This window comes from Lycium barbarum, chromosome 10 (genome assembly GCF_019175385.1).
Source record: "Lycium barbarum isolate Lr01 chromosome 10, ASM1917538v2, whole genome shotgun sequence".
Classification (NCBI taxonomy): domain Eukaryota; kingdom Viridiplantae; phylum Streptophyta; class Magnoliopsida; order Solanales; family Solanaceae; genus Lycium; species Lycium barbarum.
In genome coordinates this window covers 124,213,459-124,233,324 of record NC_083346.1, presented here as the reverse complement: position 1 = coordinate 124,233,324, position 19,866 = coordinate 124,213,459, and the positions used below count along the sequence as shown (strand labels likewise).

At 31.8% G+C, this 19,866-nt stretch overlaps 2 protein-coding genes across 2 annotated transcripts; both read right to left on the bottom strand.

Moving 5' to 3' along the window:
* Positions 1-8,592: 8,592 nt before the first annotated feature.
* On the bottom strand, positions 8,593-11,082 carry LOC132615865 (zinc-finger homeodomain protein 2-like). The gene is made up of 2 exons (XM_060330460.1): positions 10,562-11,082; positions 8,593-9,123 (listed from the first exon to the last, which is right to left on the bottom strand). Exons 1-2 carry the CDS (start codon positions 11,049-11,051, stop codon positions 8,900-8,902), a joined length of 714 nt encoding a protein of 237 aa, XP_060186443.1. The 5' UTR covers positions 11,052-11,082; the 3' UTR covers positions 8,593-8,899.
* A 6,676-nt stretch (positions 11,083-17,758) lies between these two features.
* Positions 17,759-19,384, bottom strand: LOC132615272 (uncharacterized). The gene is made up of 2 exons (XM_060329840.1): positions 19,204-19,384; positions 17,759-18,517 (listed from the first exon to the last, which is right to left on the bottom strand). The coding sequence occupies exon 2, from the start codon at positions 18,507-18,509 to the stop codon at positions 18,042-18,044; it is 468 nt and encodes a 155-aa protein (XP_060185823.1). The 5' UTR covers positions 18,510-18,517; positions 19,204-19,384; the 3' UTR covers positions 17,759-18,041.
* Positions 19,385-19,866: the final 482 nt, after the last annotated feature.

Below are 19,866 nucleotides of genomic sequence, written 5' to 3'. Positions count from 1 at the left end.
ACTCTAATTTTATTATTCATGGATGAACAAAACGAGACTAGAATAAGGAAAAAGTAAAAAAGGCAAAAAAAAAAAAAAGGACTATCCTAATATATCTTTCAGATTATGAAAAAAAGTGTGACAAGCAGTTACAAAGGATATAACGTCCCACGACATTGCCGCTTCTTGTTTCCTTATATTTAGGAAATTGCTTTACTATAAGACTCTTAATTAAATTGCTATGAGATGTTTATTGTATTTATCTGTCAAGAGTATGTAAATACTTTTATATTCTTGTCTACTTATGTTTTTTTCCCAAGTTTAAACTACAGTATATATCTATATATATATGTCTGGCGTATGTATGTGTTATTGGTGTTTGTTACAAGTTTATATACATTTTTATGATAACCTAATTTAATTTATATATAGTCTGAGTCGAAATATATATATAAATTTGCAATACAATAACGCAGGTCTGCAATTGCAAACACTAACCAAACTTTAAATAGATTTTAAATATATAAGGTCTTTTTGCCACACTATTTTGATCACAATGATTCAAATGAGGTAAATTTATATGACTATTTAGGTCAAATTTAATAATTTATGCTTACGCAATGTCATTTCTATCTTTTCTTCTCAAAGTTTATCTTAATTTAAAATTGTGCAATAGAGATTTTGATGATTTTTACATAAATGTGATCAAATTTGGATCAAATTGGTTTGACAATTTAGCAACTCGCTATTTTAAACAATATCATCACAAGTGGCTACATAGCTTGTGTCATTTTTAGTTGAGCACGCTAATTTAGCAACTCGTGCTTATTGTGGGATACTGAGCTATTGAACTCGTATCTTGACTTTAACATTATCTTGACTTTAACATGCCAAAATCTGTCCTCATATAATTACACGAATTGTCATGTAAAAGGTTTATTTTGCTTGTCCAACCTTCTAAGTTTTTCGAGCGAAGGCACAAAGATATGAAAATTTTATGGATATTAGTGTATGCACCAAAAATAGTATCTGAACTTTGAAAGGCACAAAATTAAAGTTAAAACTCAAATATACCCTAGTTGAAAGACAAAAATTTAAGCACAGTTAAGTACGCAAATTTCACTTCAAAATTTTGGGAAATCAAAATTCAAATTCAGAAACAGTAAAGTAATGATGTAAAAAAGATTTGAAAGTTGAAATTCAAGCTAGGATGTTTTTTGTGGATAGTATTATTAAATGTCAAGAAAAGAGTTATTTTTTCTATATGTGTGCAAGCTGGATGCTAATGGAGGAAGCATTTCTGACTGTCACCCTATTTTTAGAACTTATTTGACTCTCTTTAAATAACTCTAAAGTACACCATAAAACGGGGCCAAAACCTACTTCAATGAGGTCACCACTATATACCCTAAACATTTGTTGCTGCCTTCACATGGCCTCAACAACTCATGATGTTCACATCCCTATTTAATGCCTTTCTCTATTCTTTTAATGCTATATTATGTCGGTTTGATTTGAATTTGGACCGGTTAAAATAGTTTAGCTAATAAATGAAGGGGTCCGTTACTTGGACTGAAATGAATTCATAACTCAACCAACTCAATTCTTACTAAATTTTAATTTTCCTTGTTTGTTTTTTTTTAATAATTTTTAGTTCCTAATAAAAAGAATTTTCTTTACTATGACTATTTATAACATATCAAATAAAAAAAAGTCCATTTGAAAATACTTTGAAAGATTTCTCATTCTTCAATTTGGGTCGGATATCAGCCCAACCTTTTGTGAACTAAAATGAGTTGAGCTAATAAATGAGTATGTCAATGATCGCCCAAACTTGGACGGGGGGTCATGTTTTCCTGGGCTAATGTTGCCACCCCTGGCTATAAAAATCAAATACTTCAAACACTTTTTTTTTTTTGAAATTTTATGTGAAACAGATGGGCAATATATACCTATTTTAGTTAGATTTACAACTTCAGTGGGACTACATCTTCCCCTCTTTGTACCCATTTTTACCAAAATGATGCAAACTTTTTGTCATTGAATTATCCCCCATTTATTATATTGCCGTCCCTACATGTGATTAATTTTAAGATGAAATCACAGCAAATTGTAATATCTTGTGAGTGGGTCCATAATCTTTTCCTCGTCCTGTCTCTATCAATAGAATTTTTAAGTGATCCTCACTATTGCAATTAGTGTGCAAAAGCTACTACAGTATATTGCAAGGGACAAGAAACAGTGTAAAGCATTACTAAAGGAAGATCATTAAGTGTACGGGTGATCGAATCAAGAAAATATAAAACAATTGGCCAAGCAGTGGCTTTTTATATAAATTTGACTAAATTTTTCCTTTTCCCTTAATAACAACCTTTTATAATCACACTAATGTTTCCTAGGGAGAATCCACAAAAAAAAAAAAAAAAAACATAAAAACTATTTTTTCTGTATCTGTTGATGATACTAAAGCGGATTATTTACTTCAAAGGGTACTGATAAATTCACTCTCTAACATGTTTAAAATCACATATTTCAAAAAATTTATAGTCACATGAATATTATGACATTCTAATTTTATTTCAAATTATGCAACATAGTTTTAATTGACACCGAATTTAAGAAAAGAACGAACTTTTTTGAAACTTGTGGCTATAACACTTTTAAACATGCCGCCTTGAACATGTCCATAACAATGTGGTTATAGATCTTCTTATTAAGAGTGAAAATGAAAAATGTAAAGTTTATTATTTTTTAAATTTAAAAATATATTTTATTTGTGACAGACTAAAAAAGAAAGTATATCATATAAATTAAAATATATGGAGTATTTAATTTAATACCATGAACTATTTAAAATATCTCTTTCTTTTTGAAATTTTGTATCATATAAATTAAAATGGAGAGAGTAAGTAGACGTTTGGATATGCGGTTTGAAACCATGAGATGAAGCCCGCGTTTAGACATGTATTTCATCTCATAGTTTCAAACCATGGTTTGAAACTCCAAACATCCAAAAAGACATGATTTGGGGTTTCAAAAATTTTAAATATAAAACTTGACCCATATATATTTATAAAAAGAAGACCCATGAGTTGGTAAATATTTTTAACAATTACTCCTACCAACCATTACCAACCTCATTAACTTCTACCAATCTTTATTTTATGTCTACCAAGTGAGGATTATATTAGAGAGTAGTTACATTACTACAACAACCCAGTGAAATCCCACATCTTGGGGTCTGGGGAGGGTATAATGTACGCAGACCTTACTCCTACCAAGATAGGATGGCTGTTTCCGAGAGACCCTCGGCTCAATAGAAGCATAAAAAGGGGGTCAGATAAGGTTAAAAGATTTAAAACGATATTGCAATGAAATAATGCAAGCAGAGTAGTTACATTACTGTTCATGTTAAATTTTCGGTTTTAATTGAACTAAAGTTTGATCAATTGATGTTATATTTTTTAAAAAGGCCTCCTATTAGCGTATTAATTTTATTCTGAACTATGACTTGCTCATTTGGTAAGATTGTATAAAAATTGAGAATGTTTTGATAGTTTTCACAACTTGTGGGTTTTTATGTTTATAAGAGAACATACAACTTAAGATATTTAAATTACATGTCCAAACATAATTTCAAATCATGTCCAAACGGCTCCTAAATTCGGCTGAAGAAAAGAGGGAGGGGGGGGGGGGGGGGAGGGGGGGGACCGGAATAATAGTAATGATAAGGTGAAGAGGGTAACGTATGACAGAGAAGTAGAGTGACATAACAAGAGAAAAGAAGTGATGTGTTTTTCGATCTGTCTAATTTTTATCTGTTTCAGCAAACTCCAAATGCAGAAATATATGCTGGCCTGTTAGTGCTAGTGCTAGCTGCCTTGTATAATTGGTTTCCCTCCAGCTGACAACAATACAGAAACACTCAGCTATTTTGATTTGTGAGTGTGTGAATCCTATGGAGTATTGGAGGATGAGTGGGTGGGTGGGGGATATTAAGGAGTCCGGGTAACGAGTTTTAACGGGGGCCGTTAGTCTAGTCACCGTATAACGCATAAAAATAGTGTGTTAAAGATACTTCTGTAATTTCTTTTTTCTATGGGGTACTTATGTTACTTTGCTCATTTGTTGGGTCTTTTAGGTTCCGGACTCGATATTAAGAGTATTTGAATGAATATTTATTTGCACTCAATGTTTAAATAAAATTAGATATTTCAACTCAATTTTAGTAGTTAAAAATTGAAGTGAAATGCATATTACTTGGGTCTCATTGGAAGGACAAGAAGACGGGTATGTACATATCTAGGGGGAACCAGCCCGTCTATCCCAAAGACTAACTACGAGCTTTTTAAATGTAACAACTTAAATATACGCTATCACTTGAGGAGTTTCCCATGCAGTCAGTGTCTTCCTTACTACTTTATCCGATTGCTTAGTAGCCATTCTGTTTCTAGTGATCTAGTTCTGGCTTTGCACCCCCCTCCCCCACCCCAAAATCCATGCTGGACCACGCCCCGATTTGATTGGCGGTCTTATCATCGTTTCACATCTAATCGGGGATGACCAATTAATTAGAGGTCTCGAACTTGATCTTGGGTATGAAAAACAAATCTAGTGGGAAGCACTTTTCCTTTTAATGGTCTTACTTATCGTGAATCACATTAGTTGGAGCACATTATTGGATATTGTTCAGTGGACACGCGTCGAACGAAAAAAAATCCTGAAAAGACAGACATGTTTTCATAGTTTAAAGGCCAAAGTCAAAGATGGACCCCTGAACTTGTCCTAATTTTCCATTTAGACCCCCAACTGAAATGTTGACTATCTGAACCCCTGAATATAAGATAAACTGTGTCATTTGAACTCCTCATGCCAGCTGGGCACACGCGTGAAGCTAACTTGCTATGACATGGAAAAATAGACCAATAAAAATAAACCCTGTCATGTTACCTTTTATATAAAAAAAAAATAATAAGCCATGTCAACAATTTTTTTTTTTTTTTAACAAAAACTCTATTTTAAAATCTATTTAAATAATTAAAAAAATTGAAAAACCCAACTCATCCTCTCCGATAGCCCACTTCACCGCTGCCACTACCGCCGCTGCCCCCACCGCCGTTGCCACTTCAAAATCTATTTAAATAATTAAAAAAATGGTGTCGTTTTTCCTCAGAGATTTATTTAAATAGATTTTGAAGTGGAGCAGCGGCGGCAATGGCGGCGGTGAAGTGGGCTATCGGAGAGGATGGGTTGGGTTTTTCAATTTTTTTTAATTATTTAAATAGATTTTAAAATAGAGTTTTTGTTAAAATTAATTTTTAATGATTAAAAATTTTAAAAAAGAAAGTGGCGGCGGCGGTGGAGGAGGCAGTGGCGGCGGTAAAGTAGGCTATCGGAGAGGATGGGTTGGGTTTTTCAATTTTTTTGAATTATTTAAATAGAGCATGTTAAAATTAATTTTTAATGATTAAAAATTTTAAAAAAGAAAGCGGCGGCGGCGGAAGTGTCGGTGGTGAAGTGGGCTATCGGAGAGGATGGGTTGGGTTTTTCAAAATTTTTAATTATTTAAATAGAATTTTTGTTAAAATTAATTTTTTTTTCATAAAAAAAATTAATTTTTAATGATTAAAAAATTTTAAAAAGAAAAAATTTGGTCTCTCACGCTCTATTTAAAGCAGTGAGCTTCACGCGTGTGCCCAGCTGGCACGAGGGGTTCAAATGGCACAGTTTATCTTATGTTCGGGGGTTCAGATGGTCAACGTTTCAGTTTGGGGATCTAAATGAAAAATCAGAACAAATTCAGGGGTCCATATATGACTTTGGCCTAGTTTAAAATAATTTAACTTTAACTTCTCATATCAGCCTTAATGAGATAATTTAGAGTCACTTGGTGACATGGATATCTACAATTTATTTAGATAAAAAGTTTCAAACATACTTTTTTCTTTCTTATAATCTATGACCAACAAATACGGTCACATAAATTGAGACAGAAAGAGTATCACAATCGATCCTCAATCATAGTTAAGTTTTAAGTGGCTGTATGATGAAAATTAAATATTTTACGTTTATTAGTTAAGTATAAACACTAAATTATTGGATAAATTTTTACTGGTTATTTGTGAGGTAGAATGTCTAGTCATAGGTCTTTCCATCCGAGTTGGCTATGTTTAAGGGATCACATGAATTCTGTCAGTGTTCAGTACCTTTTTTGCAGTTACTGCAAACCTTATTGCAATTCTTGCTAACTTATATGCTTACTACATAATAATTTCTTGCTCTTTATAGCTTTTTGTACTCTATATATTGTCTTCTAGCTTAATAATCAAGGACATGTAAGAGCACATATACATGGTAATTATTCACTGGGTTGATTTCCAGAAAATAATGATCATGAAATGGTTCTTAATTGGGAAGATTAGAGCTAAACATTCTCATGTATTCGATTTAAGCTCATTTAATCTTCAATTATAAAATTGCACAACTTTTATTTCTTTGTTAACAAATTTTTACACCATCAAGGGGGTGATGAAATGGATAGAACTTTTTTTACCTTAATAAAATGCCTCGGATTTGAACTTTTAGAATGAAGAAATCCCTAATAGTGAATGTTTTCCCCTTTAATGAATCTTATACGATAAGAATATGAATTAATCAAATTAATTAGTACCGAATACCTGATGGTTTATAAGATCTCCTTGATTGAAGTGATTCTCTAACTTGGATGGAGTAATTCTTTTAATGAGTCATAGCTCCATATAGTAGACCTAAGTGCAATAATGAGTTTAAATTTTTATAGAACATGTTACTATGTTGGTGCAAATGATTTGTTACGTTATATGATCATCCAAAGGTTATCTACAAGTAAGCCTCGTTATAATGTGGAATTCCAAAACTTTAAAAATAAGGTATGTTACCTGTTATAACATATAAATGTCAAGCCTCATTGTAATGTGGAATTCGAAATTTTAAAAATAAGGTATGTTACCTGCTATAACATATAAATAGACATGATGATACAAAAAAATATTTACACGCACGAGTATATTACTTAAAACTCTATTTTAATTCCACCCAAACCATACCATTTTTTTCCTCATTATTTGTGAATCCACCCACCCCCACACCAAGAACTTTTTTCAAATGCTACTAATATTCTAATTTTTCCTAATAATTGGATTGTCTTACTTCTTTTTCATTTTAAGGAGAAACATTCTTCGATCATTAGATATTGTAAGTCACAAAATGCAGATAGCCACAATAGAGATGTTTCATATACAAAAGCACAAGAAGAACAAAATTAAATATGTAGGAATATTGTACTGCATGCGACTGCTATGTTGCAGTAATGCCCACATGTTCCTTTCAGAACATCAAAAAGAAAAAGTTAGGAATGAGATCGAAGAAGAAGCAGAAAGAGAATAAAAAGCAGATTTTAAAAATAAAAAATAAAAAGAGAAATGGAATTAAGCTTTGGATCTATCGACTTTCTGGAATATATTGTGATTGTGGACTTTACTGTTGCAAATATCAAAATGTTCATTTCCAAGAAAAATGTAAAACTATGTAATTAATTTATGAAAAATAATTAATCTTATTTCAGCTCTTCCCTTCCCTAGGAACATTGCACACCTATCTATGATCAAACATCTTTGTTCTTTTTCTGTTTTCTTCCTTCACCTATGACAAAATCAATCATCTCTCATTCTTTTAAAAATATTAAGTTTTCTTTTAAACAATCTACTAATCTGACATTACCATAAAGTTTTAGGAGAAGAAAATTGAAATAATTCATCATCATCATCCCGAGAAATTATTGGATAAGTCCAAACGACACCTTATGGAATTGCACTAGAATTAAACATTTTCATGTAGAGTTAGTATATTTAAAACAGAAAGTACCTTCTGGAAGAGGATGGTGGAGATAAAGATTATTGAAGAACCCATGCATTGGTTTTTATGACTATGGAGAACTAAACCACACCATCCACATTAAATGGAGGGTTAAAAAAAAGTAGAAAATTGTTTCATGACTCAATTCCTTTAACGATTGTGTATCTTACTTATCGTAGGTGCAAAATCTAAAATTACAAGTCAAATATCAGCAGAAAAAGAAATGATGTTTTTTTATTTGTCTTGCCTGTTGGGCTACTTGATATCTATGCTGATAAAAAATAACAAATATTCAAAAATATAATTGAAGTGTGTGCAAGCTGTCCCGACACAACTCTCTTTTAAAAAACCACATAATCACTTTTCAGAAAGATTAGCTTAGATAAATAAACTTCCTCTACCTACCTAGCTTACATCAAATTAATGAACACCTTCTTAAAGCAAAAACCTTAGGGAAAAGTAAGCAGAGATGTGCACTACAAGAAATTGGACTCATAGGGTTGCTTTAAGTAATTTCGATACCGAATGTTTTTTCGTGACGCCTAATAATAGCTGCCACAAAGTAAATCATTAGTAGCAACTAAGCTTGCTACAAAAGGTTATTAAAGTCGCCACAAAACTATATTCGCAATCGGTTACCCTTTGATCACCTCTTTCTGTTGAGATCAAACTAATCAGAACGACATGCGGAAGCTAATAATTGCAAATCTTAACCACATATAATCTGGAAGAACTAACAAACATAATGATGTATTTAACGTATCCACCTTAACATGCACCGAAAATTTCCAAGTAAACAAGTGGAATTAGTACAAGAAATGAGCAGTCTTGGCCTACCACTAATATTAACTACTACTGAGAATAATTAAAGAAGAAATATTCCCAGCTACCCAGCATATGAAATTAATTCCGTCTTCCTCTTCTAACACTAAAATACGTGGATTAATTGAACTCCCAGATGCAAAATAAGTACTTAATTCATATCTAACATAATATTAACAAAATAACTAAAAATAATGGAGCTTGTTTATTCTTTATTTGGTTCTAGGGTTTTTTTACCAAGAGTGTGCTTGTTGTTATGCATCCAAACTTTGAACACTTGCCTTCTAATTCCAGTCTCATTGCACAATTGTTGCACCAATTCTTCATCTTCCCTTTGTATTCGCCACCCCAATTTATCAGCCACTTCTTGCATTTTCTCCTTTTGTTCTTGGCTAAATTTTGTCCGAAACCGCTTCTTCGAGCCACTACCTGTTGAAGATATAATTAAATAAATAAAAATATTTCATGTAACCACTTAAACTTTTAAACGATCCACACAATTACCACCGTATAGTTTAATTGTATAGTCCAACTGAATCTTCCACACACTTAGTTTGCTGAGTCGAATTCTAGTTTTTAAATTTATGAGTTCTCAATTTTTAAACAGGACAACAATTGAGTTTGGTATAGTTTCTTTTTACATATTAAGTGTATGTCAGCTCCAATTTTGATCCAAGAAAAGTTTTTTATTTTTTTGAAGCCATAACACAAGTCAATTTAGGTGGAAAATTTTAGCAGTCCAGTTGATACTATCTAAGTTCTTTCACCTTGGTGGTGAAAGTTAAATTGTCCACCTTGTAATTCCATCCCCTAATCTCCTAATATAATAGAAGAATGACTAAAAATAGTTTTTTGAATTATTAAAAACATTTTTTTTGACTTATTAATTCAAAAATATTTTCACATTATCAGTATAATTTAATTTGTAATAACATGTTAAGTATATCAACCAGAAGAATTACTAGAAGTATTCTTCAGAGCTCACATGAATCCAAAACTAGCATTATATATACACTTGTGACTTATGTCCAGATTACTACATAAAATGTCTAGTTTTATTGTTCTTTATTGAGCTGTAAATTTATTTACTTGGGTAATAAAAAATTAATTACCAAAAAGACCATGTCAATTATCATGTTTTAAATTAATATTATCATAAATATTATACTTGTAATTACTTTTAAAATGATAGTGTAAATTCTATTTCACTGCCAAAGCATAAAATTTGAACTAAAAATTTTGAGTTAATAGCAAAAAAACACACTTGAACTATCTTCTCTTTCATGAGTTTCACACCTTAACTATCAGTTGTCCCTTTTTATTACCTGAACTATCACCATCTATACATTAAAACACACCTTAATACCATAGTTGAGGTTGAGAAAAGGCAATCTGATAACTGTGTTTAATACATAGATGATCATAGTTTAGGAAGGGAAAATGAACAACGGATAGTTGAAGCTCACGAAAGAAATGATAGTTTAAAGGTGTTTGAGACCATTTTATAAACAAATGTTATCATAGAAATTATACTTGTAATTACTTTCACGGTGTAAATATTTTTGCACCAGCCATGCATAAAAATTTGAACTAAAATTTTCTAAGTTAAAGGTAAAAACATACCTCAACTATAGTTTTTTAGCAAGTGTCCCATCTCAGCTAATGGCTATTCATTTTCTACCTAAACTATCATCAATATTAAAACACATTTTAACTATGAGTTGTTCCTTTTTCCTCCTTGAATTATTAATAGTTCAGATAAGAAAAAGGAAAAAGCAGATAGTTAGAGAGGTGCGAAACTAGCGAAAAACAATAATTTAAGTGTGTTTTGGACCATTATTTTTATTCAAAAAAAAAAAAAAATTACCTCCGGACATGTCCTCTTGATCCTCACGATACACACCACTCCCACCACAAGTTGACGGTAAAGCTAACGGCCTCTGATGTGTTGCCACGTGGTACTGTAAATACCCACAAGCTGCTGCTGCTGTTTGTGGTGTTGGTGGTGGTAAACTTCTATAATAACTTGGCATAACAAACGCTGTCGTTTCACCACCACTAATAACCACTTTCCTATGAAAATTACGGTGACAGTTACAGGCGGCACATTTGAGTGAATCAATAGAACCATCTTCACCTGAAGGAAGAAATTCACAACAACCATCAACAGCGTGACCGCCTATACTAACGGCGTGGTTTTTTAAACATTCTTTGTACTTAGGTTTGTTGTTGTTTTTGTTGTGGTGCTGCCACGTGTTAAACGCCGTTAATGGTTCGAGTTGAGGAGGACTAGGTGTTTTTGTTGGTTGTGGTGGTACTTGGGTTTGGTTTTCTTCTTGGTCTGAGAACTCATCCATGATTGTTTTAGTTAAATAATCATATTGTATTGTGTATATATAATGGATGATATGTGTAAGTGAAAAAAAATCACATAACAACAAACACCGGCAACTATGAAATGCCGGTTTTCCTTGTAGTAATTAATTTTCTGTTTTTTTTTTTATTTCTGTTAATGTAAGTATGTAAGTACTACTCATTTCGTTTACTTTTACTTGTCCGATATTTTTAAAATAGATTTTTACTTTTATTTATGACTCTAGCATATTAAGAGAAAAATGTTTTACCCATAGTATTAAATACTTACTTCAAAATTTTCAAATCCAATAAAAATATGCACCAATTAATATGAATATATTGATAAATTAAGCACTTTATTTATTACTTCTTAAGGAGTAGGAGTGTGTAAAGTTAAAAATAGACAAATAAAAGTGAACGGAAAGAGTAATTTGTTGGTTGACTTATCCACTTAAATTCACCACCTATGTACTCTTCTGTCGTAGTAATTTACGTTGTGGTATTTAATTAGACACGTAAATTTAAAAAGATAGGTTTTTTTAAATTTATAGTGTAATGCAAGTCATAAATATTTGTTTGATTATAAATTACCTGATTGACATATGAATGCAGTTTTACAGTATTGAGCTTATCTGAATTCAATACTTTTGATGCTAAATTTATGTGTAAAAGTTAACTAAGATTGCATCAATTAATAGTTCTGAGCCTCTGAACATGTAAATTTTAACTCCAATATGCTAAGAACCTTAAATGTTAAATACATAAAGTATAAATTTTAGATGCAGCTTTATAGCATAAGTTTATTTGAATTCAGTATTTTTGATGTTAAATATAAATTTATGCGTAATAATTTATTAAGATTGTAGTAAATATTGTAATAAGTTTAATACTAAGATCTTTAAAAGTTAAACAAATAAAAAAAATCTCTATCCGACTCGCAAAAACCTTCGAATCGTTGGTCTCAGGGGCGGAGCTAGATAGGGCCGAGGGGGTTCCGAACCCCCTTCCACGGAAAAAATATTGTTTATACATGATTAAAATTAATTGTTATGTATATATGGTAGATGTTGAACTCCCTTTGACTTTTTCGTATGTTTATTTTTTTATATTTGAACTCACATAATGAAAATTTTGGCTCCGCCACTGATTGGTCTTATTAATGTTGTGAACTAATGCATATTTAAACATAAAATTAACTAAATTATAGTATTAACAACATTATATTCATCTCGAGGGTTCCTTTTAGCTCTGCATATCGATATTTATTTTAGGACTTGATTGATTTAATTTTGTGCTATGAAATATTTTTTTTTTTCTTTTTTTCTTTTATCTTTCTTTCAAGCTAATCACATTCTTCCCCTATTGCACAATAGTACAAGCTTGGAGATCTCTCATCCATTGTTTTGTTCACTATGCGCAATAATGATGCACGTTCTCGATTTTAGGCTTTTCCTAATATATCACATTAACCTAAATTTTCCCAAACTTGATATCCCCCACCTAAACCAATTATGTTCCTCATATTCCAACAAATTTTATATATTTAACATCATATATTGGACTTACATATATTTTGTATTATAAGAAAATAAATAGTACGTAAATTTTATTTTCATTAGGACCTATATTGATGCGACGATGTACATTCTCTGATATCTAGGACAAAGTTATAATATTACATAGTGATTCATATGAACTCATTAATTTTTTGCTTAAAGCTTGTATTTGCAGTAGAAATTCATTAAATATATAAAAATATGTAATTGTAAGGGAGTGTTTTGCTAAGCTTTTAAATTGCTGCTTTATAAACACTTTTTGATTTATCTGTACGTTTGGTAAATAATTAAAGTGTTTATAAGCTGGTCAAACTAGCTTATAAATACTTTTTAAATTTATCTACTCCTTCGATAAATACTTCAAGTGCTTATAAGCTAAAAGTCAGCCAAAAATTATAAGTTGATCATTTCAATATATGATTTTTTAACTTATAAGCACTTTTAGTTTGACCAAATTTCTTACTCATTTTCTAATTCTCAAAGTTTACCAACTATTTACGCTCAGCTAATTCAATACTAGCTCAAATCTAATAACCAAAACGAGCGACCTAATATTTCAAGTTCAGAACAAATAAACTTCAAATCTTGACTCCAACTATTCGTTTCATTATCCTCAAAATGAACCTTTTTAACTTAATTAAGAGACAGAAAGCAAAGGTAATGCAAAGAAACAAGTACACTTTCCTTTAGATTGCATGGTTGTTCATTAACTTTTCCATTTCTAACATCTAATTTCTCTCTCTTACCTAAAAACTGATATTAATAGTAACCGGCTATGGCAGGTAAAGATGTAGGGGACTACTACCAAGGAATTACATCCTGATTTCTGACAACTTGTCCATATGCTTTTACCACATGGTAACAGTAAATATAAGCATATAGGGGGGACCGTAAAAAATGTTGCTCGACGAAGGGGTACAGCAGTACACTGTGTCTTCTGCAAAGCAACACACTCCAAGCTTTTAAGCTAACACCATTCCTTTTTTACCCAATAGTGATTGGATAAAAATTTACTGTACTCCATATTAACGTTAAGTTGATAAATGCATAGTAATGGAATACTTATTTGCATAAGTCATTAAATTACTTAATTATAGTAAATTTATATAATTAGGTGTGAGTATTCGGTGTAGGTAAATAAAGACTTACCTACATCGTGTGTTTATATTAAGCCAATGAATACAAAATACATGTCCTGCATATACATTTTTAACACCTAATTGTAGTTAAATATCACTTTAGTTTATTGATCCTTAAGGTTAACTATATATAGGTGCAAACATCAATATTTACTAGTTCATTATCAGATATTCAATATTTACTTATTTCAACTAATCCAAAATTTGCACTGAACAGCTCCACTAAAGAAATAAAAATGACCCTTACAAGAGGATTACCTAATTGGGTTGTGTATTTTTTTAAAACTAATTTGTTATTTGAAATTGATCGTTAACAATCACTTTCTTGATAATGCTTGTGTATTGTAAGTGATCCGAACTTGTTTGGAACGACATCTCATAGAAGCACAAGTGAATTTGGGGTACTATATAATGGGAAATTGTCTTCTACACAAATAATTCGAAATATGCGTCAAATAGATTCTCTAAAAAGAAAAAGTACTCCTTATTAGGGCTGGTAAAATGGTTAAAAAATAAGTGATCATCCAATCCAACCCATTAGATATGGACTGCATAATTGACCATTTAAAAATGGATCAAATATAGATATTATCCACTAAAAATGGATATCCAGAATCCAGATTGATAATACTCATTTGTCCTTATTATTTTTCATGAGTTCTTGCTTTCTGTGAGTCTAAATTTATATATTTTGACTTTTAGCTTGTGTACTCATCTGACTATTCATGAAATCATGGATAATATGGATATCCATATTATTCATTGGTTAACCTATTTTTTATCTGTGTTAAATATGAGCCAGCCAGATATTTTATCCGTTTTTATTTAACCTATTTTGTTAGGGGTAAGGTAGGTGTACACTCTATTCTCTCCAGACTCCACTTATGAAATTACACTGAATATGTTGTTGTTGTTTATTTAATCCGTTTCCAATCCGCCCATATCCGATCCGACCCACTCGTTTGTCACTCCTAACCGTTTGCAAAACCGTGATGCTAGGTGTATTGATTCGTGTGTGACTTGGATTCACATTCGAAATTATATTTGCAATAAACACTAGTAATATATGATGCTAAGTGCATTGATTAGTGTATGTAGGTGGGAAGAGAGAGAGATGGATAAGCACGGGAATTACATGAGAAAAATTAAAGGTGTCGGTATGTGAGTATGTTGGAGTTTGAAGACAGAAAAGGGTTAGTTGTTGACTTACGTGCGAACTGTTACGCTTCATTTAATGATCTTCTCCTTTGTCTTGTAGTAACACTAGTTGTGTTACTAAAACTTCGTTAGGGATAAGACCCTCATCTAATGCACTTTGTATTTTATAGATTTAAGTTGTATATTGATTACGTGAGTTAGCTGAGGAGAGAGAAAAAAGAAAAAGGAAGAGAAGATGGAGGTTACAATGGTGGTGAGAAGAGACAAGGAGGAAGGAGGAAAAAAAGGTGATTAATTAGTGGTAGACGTAGTGGAGGGAAGAGAGAAAGGAGGGATCGGGAATAAATAAATAAATAACTTAAAACTGGGGAGAAGGGCAAAATATGCTCACAAACTGTGCGAAAGGTTCAAATTTGCTTTTCATTACAAAAATTAATTCTTAATTGCAAGATTTGTAGCATCATCGGGTGCTAAGTTTCCGTCATTTGAAAAATAAAGACAAATTTAGCCTATTTTAGTAACAGCAAGGACATATTTGACCGCAACTATCAATGGAAGACAACTTTACTTCATTTCGCAATAAATCTGGAACAGATTTAGCCCTTTGCCCTTTTGTCAAATATCAACCATTCATGTCGGAATGCCTACCAAATAAGAGACTCGAAGGGATTGTTTTGCTATCAGATGGAATAGTAGTTTTGATGTGCCCATTCAGGTTTCACTGTGCCTCCTAGTTGTTGTAATCATATCATTTCTTCTTGTGAATGTGATGTTACCATTGGGGAAATTAAATAAAGCCTTCCAAGCTTGACTTCTTTGTTACTTGAAATACGACACCTTTAAGCTTAAGCAAGGAAAATTGGAGGTAGTTGTTGCTCCATCTCCTATAGTATAGGTAATGATGTAGAAATTTGAGGTGTAAACAACAATGTTAGCTTGGGCTTCCAATGTTGGGTTTTTGAATTGATTTTACGTTTGTGGAAGACACAAATTAAGTATAACTCATGTTCTCTTTAACATTTTAAATTCGTAAATGAGATAATTACGCTTTTTTAATAAGGTATCAAAGTAGATAGAGGTCATGTGGTCGAGTCTTAGGGCCACAAATTATAAAAAATAAAATAAAAAAAACCACATGCTCGGTCATGAAAAAGAATTTGACCTACATAAAAGGGTATGTTGAAAAAGCTAATTAGAGAAAACTTTACTTAATAATCATTCATTAGTAACTTACAATAAATAATGAATAATAAAATAACCTACTATAATCTGTTAAATTATATTGATGATGTGAAAGTTCCTTATACATTTATACTGCAAGGTGCGTATGTCTCGGATCTTTGTAAAGTTTATTTGTAATAGTGATTGGGACGTTGGAAATATTTGACCCGCAAAATTTGGGTTGAAATTGAAATCATTGTGGAGTGAATCATTATGCTGTACTAAACTGTTTGATTAATTCTTAAAATGCTGGGGGATGGAGGTACTTATTTGTCATTAAAAATACATTTGGTTCATTCACACTAAAACTGGCGAATTCAAAGTACCAGAGCCAATACACTTAATTTCTAATGTGAATTTAGATATCAATTCTTTAAAAATTAATAGAAAATATATTATACACATAGAAAGTACTATAAACAACAATTTTTATTATTTCATAATATTTACTATAAAATTTGAAAAAATCAAAATCAAAGTGTTTTTCAGACCTTCACACCCTCAATCAGAGATCTTAGGTTCGAATTCTGAGTATGGGATCGTCTTTGTGAACTTTTTACCCTCAATATAAGACTTTTCTACATAAATTTAAATTCAATCAAGCCTCAATGCGCATATCAATCATCGAGTAGGAAATAGAAAAAAGAAACTGTTTGTCAACAATAGCTCGTATCCTCGTTTGATCTTCTCTTTATAGTCTTTTGAGCCTAAGGTCTATGCATGTAAGTCACTTTATAGACTATGCTTCACATTTCTAAGCGTGGATGCTAAGACAAGAATATAACATGCTGATCCAATGAATCACATCATGTTCTTTTACTAGAGTTATAACAATAAACTATTATCTTCTTTTATATTTGGTTTGATTTTTGTTGGATATTTCGCACCACCTAGAGTTGTAGCAGGATGGATAGGCTAAGAGATTTCAGCTTCGGGATTTGATAATAAAAAAATCCTAGTAGGGATCCCACTTTCCCCTTTAATGTGGTTTACACGGCTCAAATTCGAATTTATCGAGACCCCAAACTAGATAATGGACATCGGATAACAATTATAAAGAAAAAAAAATATTTTTCATCATTCTGACGAGTGGGATTTGCTCCAGTGACAGTTCATCTCCATGACCAACCAGCAGGCGTATGCAGTTATTCAAATGCGACTTCATCTGAATCCAGTACTTTCTACAAAATACAAGTTTGTGTAAAATTTTACTAACAATACTAAATATAATAGGTTTGAACTCATAATTTAAAAAAAAATATAATGACTTCTAAAATCTTAAATGTTGAATCTGTAAAATTTAAATTCTGAATTTGCCGAATGCCAATCGATCAATGTACTTTAGAGATTCAAGTTTTGTGGACGATGAGTGAGAACATTGTTGATCCTTTTGGAAATGTTGTGGGGTAAAAAAAAAGAAGAAAAAATTGTTTTTCTTTTTTCAGAAGGGATGGGGTGAGGGTGGAGTTGGTGGGGGCGGGGGCGGGGGGTGGTTTAGGTGACTGTTGCCCTGTAAGTGTCCTCTCACAAGCCTTCCAACAGAGGATCAGAGTGAAGGCCCATTGGGCTGGTTGCATAAACCAATTAAGCCCAAATTTTAACCTGATTGTCTTTTCACTGGGCCTTCTGTCCAGCCATAAATATATCTACATATTTTAGTAAAATGAGGAATGAATGAGTAAACTTTGAAAGAGCAAAGGTATACACCAATTCACTTTAATCCTCAAATTCAAGAAAATCACAACAAATATGTTATTGTCAATGCCATTCCTTAGTGGCTTATTATATCACACAACCTTTATAGTACCCCTGCTGAATCAAACAAGAATAAAATCCCAAAATTAGGTTAAGGAAAGACCAAAACAATAATAAACTTTAGCATTGTGTTATTGGCGTCCAATATTAAACTCTCCTCCATCTACTTCAAAACTCTGGCAGATTGTTTCCCAACATTTTGTTGACCGCTCTTATTGACAATACTTTTAGCTCGATTTCTGAAATTATCAATCTTATTATAACCAGTAATGGGAGTCGGTCCAGACCTTAAACTTTGTGTCCAGTCAAATTTCGGCGGACGAGTAACCATTCTCTGCGCGTTACTCGACGCCTTAGAACTCCGACGTGCTTCTTTCTTGATTTCTTTTATTTCAATCTTTGTCCCTCCTTCCATCTTTATATTTATGTTCACTTCAGATAGTGCTTTAGTGTTTTTAACTTTTGTACGAATGTCATCAACTGATTTCTTTGTGTTCCTTTCCTCTTGATATTTGTATAGCCTATGCAATCTTAGTGCTAATTGGCAAATTCCTTCCTTAATTTCATCCTCTAAATCCCTCTCCACATCCCTTTCGAGCTCCCCTCTAATCTTCATCTCATCTGTATTCATCTTTTCAACTAAATGCAACAAAAAAAAAAAAGTTTGTATTAATTTAAAACTTATTTAGCATATCATCTTAATAAAATTCCATCACCAGTTAATAAACCCAAAAAAAAAAAAAAAAAACTAAGCAATATAAATAAATAGAGTACTACCTCTCATTTCTTGTGTAAGCCGATATAATTGTGAAACAAATTAAATTATGCTTTGAATGATGTTTAAGCCTGACTATACGTAAAATGCAAATTGAAGCAAAGAACACAGCGCAACACAAGGGACAAATAAGTAGGGGCTGAAACGCCCTTCAAGTAAGAGGGTGTCATCTGACATTGCTTCATAAAATATTATACCAAAAAGAAGCTATATATATATATATATATATATATATATATATATCCTTCACACGAATGTCCATAATTACTTAGTGTGCCTCAACAATACATATAATATCATCCTTAAAAAAACAATAAATACATATACAATTGGAAGATATCGTCTTTAAAAAATAAAAAGTGAAGTAACTATCAATTTGAGACAAGTTGTTTCGACTTATATTCCTATTAATGTTATTTCCATTACTGATTAAGTATAGTGTCAAATTGTGATAATAATGATAATGCTATACATCAAAATAAATATCATTTTGAGACAAAAAATAAAGCATTAAAATCAACGGTCAAGCTCAAAAACCTAACCTGCTTACCTGACGAATTATGGCATTAGATTGATACTGCAAAATTATGCATAAGCCACGGCCACTAAGCACCTGAGAGTAGGAAGAAATTGATCCTTCAAAAGAAACTATATATATGAAGCAGCTGCACTACATAGATAATTTTTGGAGTGTAAAAATTAATGGTCCATGCCGAATCTTATGATAAAGTTTGTTGGTTTTCTAGGACATTTTTATATGACTAAAGACTGATGTAGACTTTCAGGTTTTTGATTGGCCACCATCTTTTTAAGTAGGACTGAAGAAGACATGAAGGAGAAAATTTAAACATGAAATGACCGTTAAATATTGTTATTCAGTTGGATGATTCACCAAATATCTCATGATGTAATGGGAATTTTAGGGAACTTTTTTAACCTATGGATTTGATTAGAAAGTTTATGAAACTTTTGTTACTCTTACTGTGCTTGACTTGAAAGGCATGTGTGTTAGTGTCACCTTAAAGTAAAATCATGTCATTTTGTAGTAACCTTTTTGGTCACATGATGATGTAAAGTGTCACTGGACAATTCACCAGGGAAGGAAAGCTTTTGGAATTCACTAATTTGTGTCTCAAGCTTGGTTTGCAATTGGTGATGTATCCCTTTCTAAAATATTATTCTTCCTGGATTCATTCAAATAACACTTACAAGA

What these genes read in the sequence shown, in the direction of transcription:
- LOC132615272 (XM_060329840.1), bottom strand. Translation starts at nt 18,509, where the DNA reads ATGAATACAGATGAGATGAAGATTAGAGGGGAGCTCGAAAGGGATGTG.
- LOC132615865 (XM_060330460.1), bottom strand. Translation starts at nt 11,051, where the DNA reads ATGGATGAGTTCTCAGACCAAGAAGAAAACCAAACCCAAGTACCACCA. An exon ending in TCAAGAGGACATGTCCGGAG is followed by an intron (nt 9,124 to 10,561) that starts GTAATTTTTTTT and finishes TATCTTCAACAG; the next exon opens with GTAGTGGCTCGAAGAAGCGG.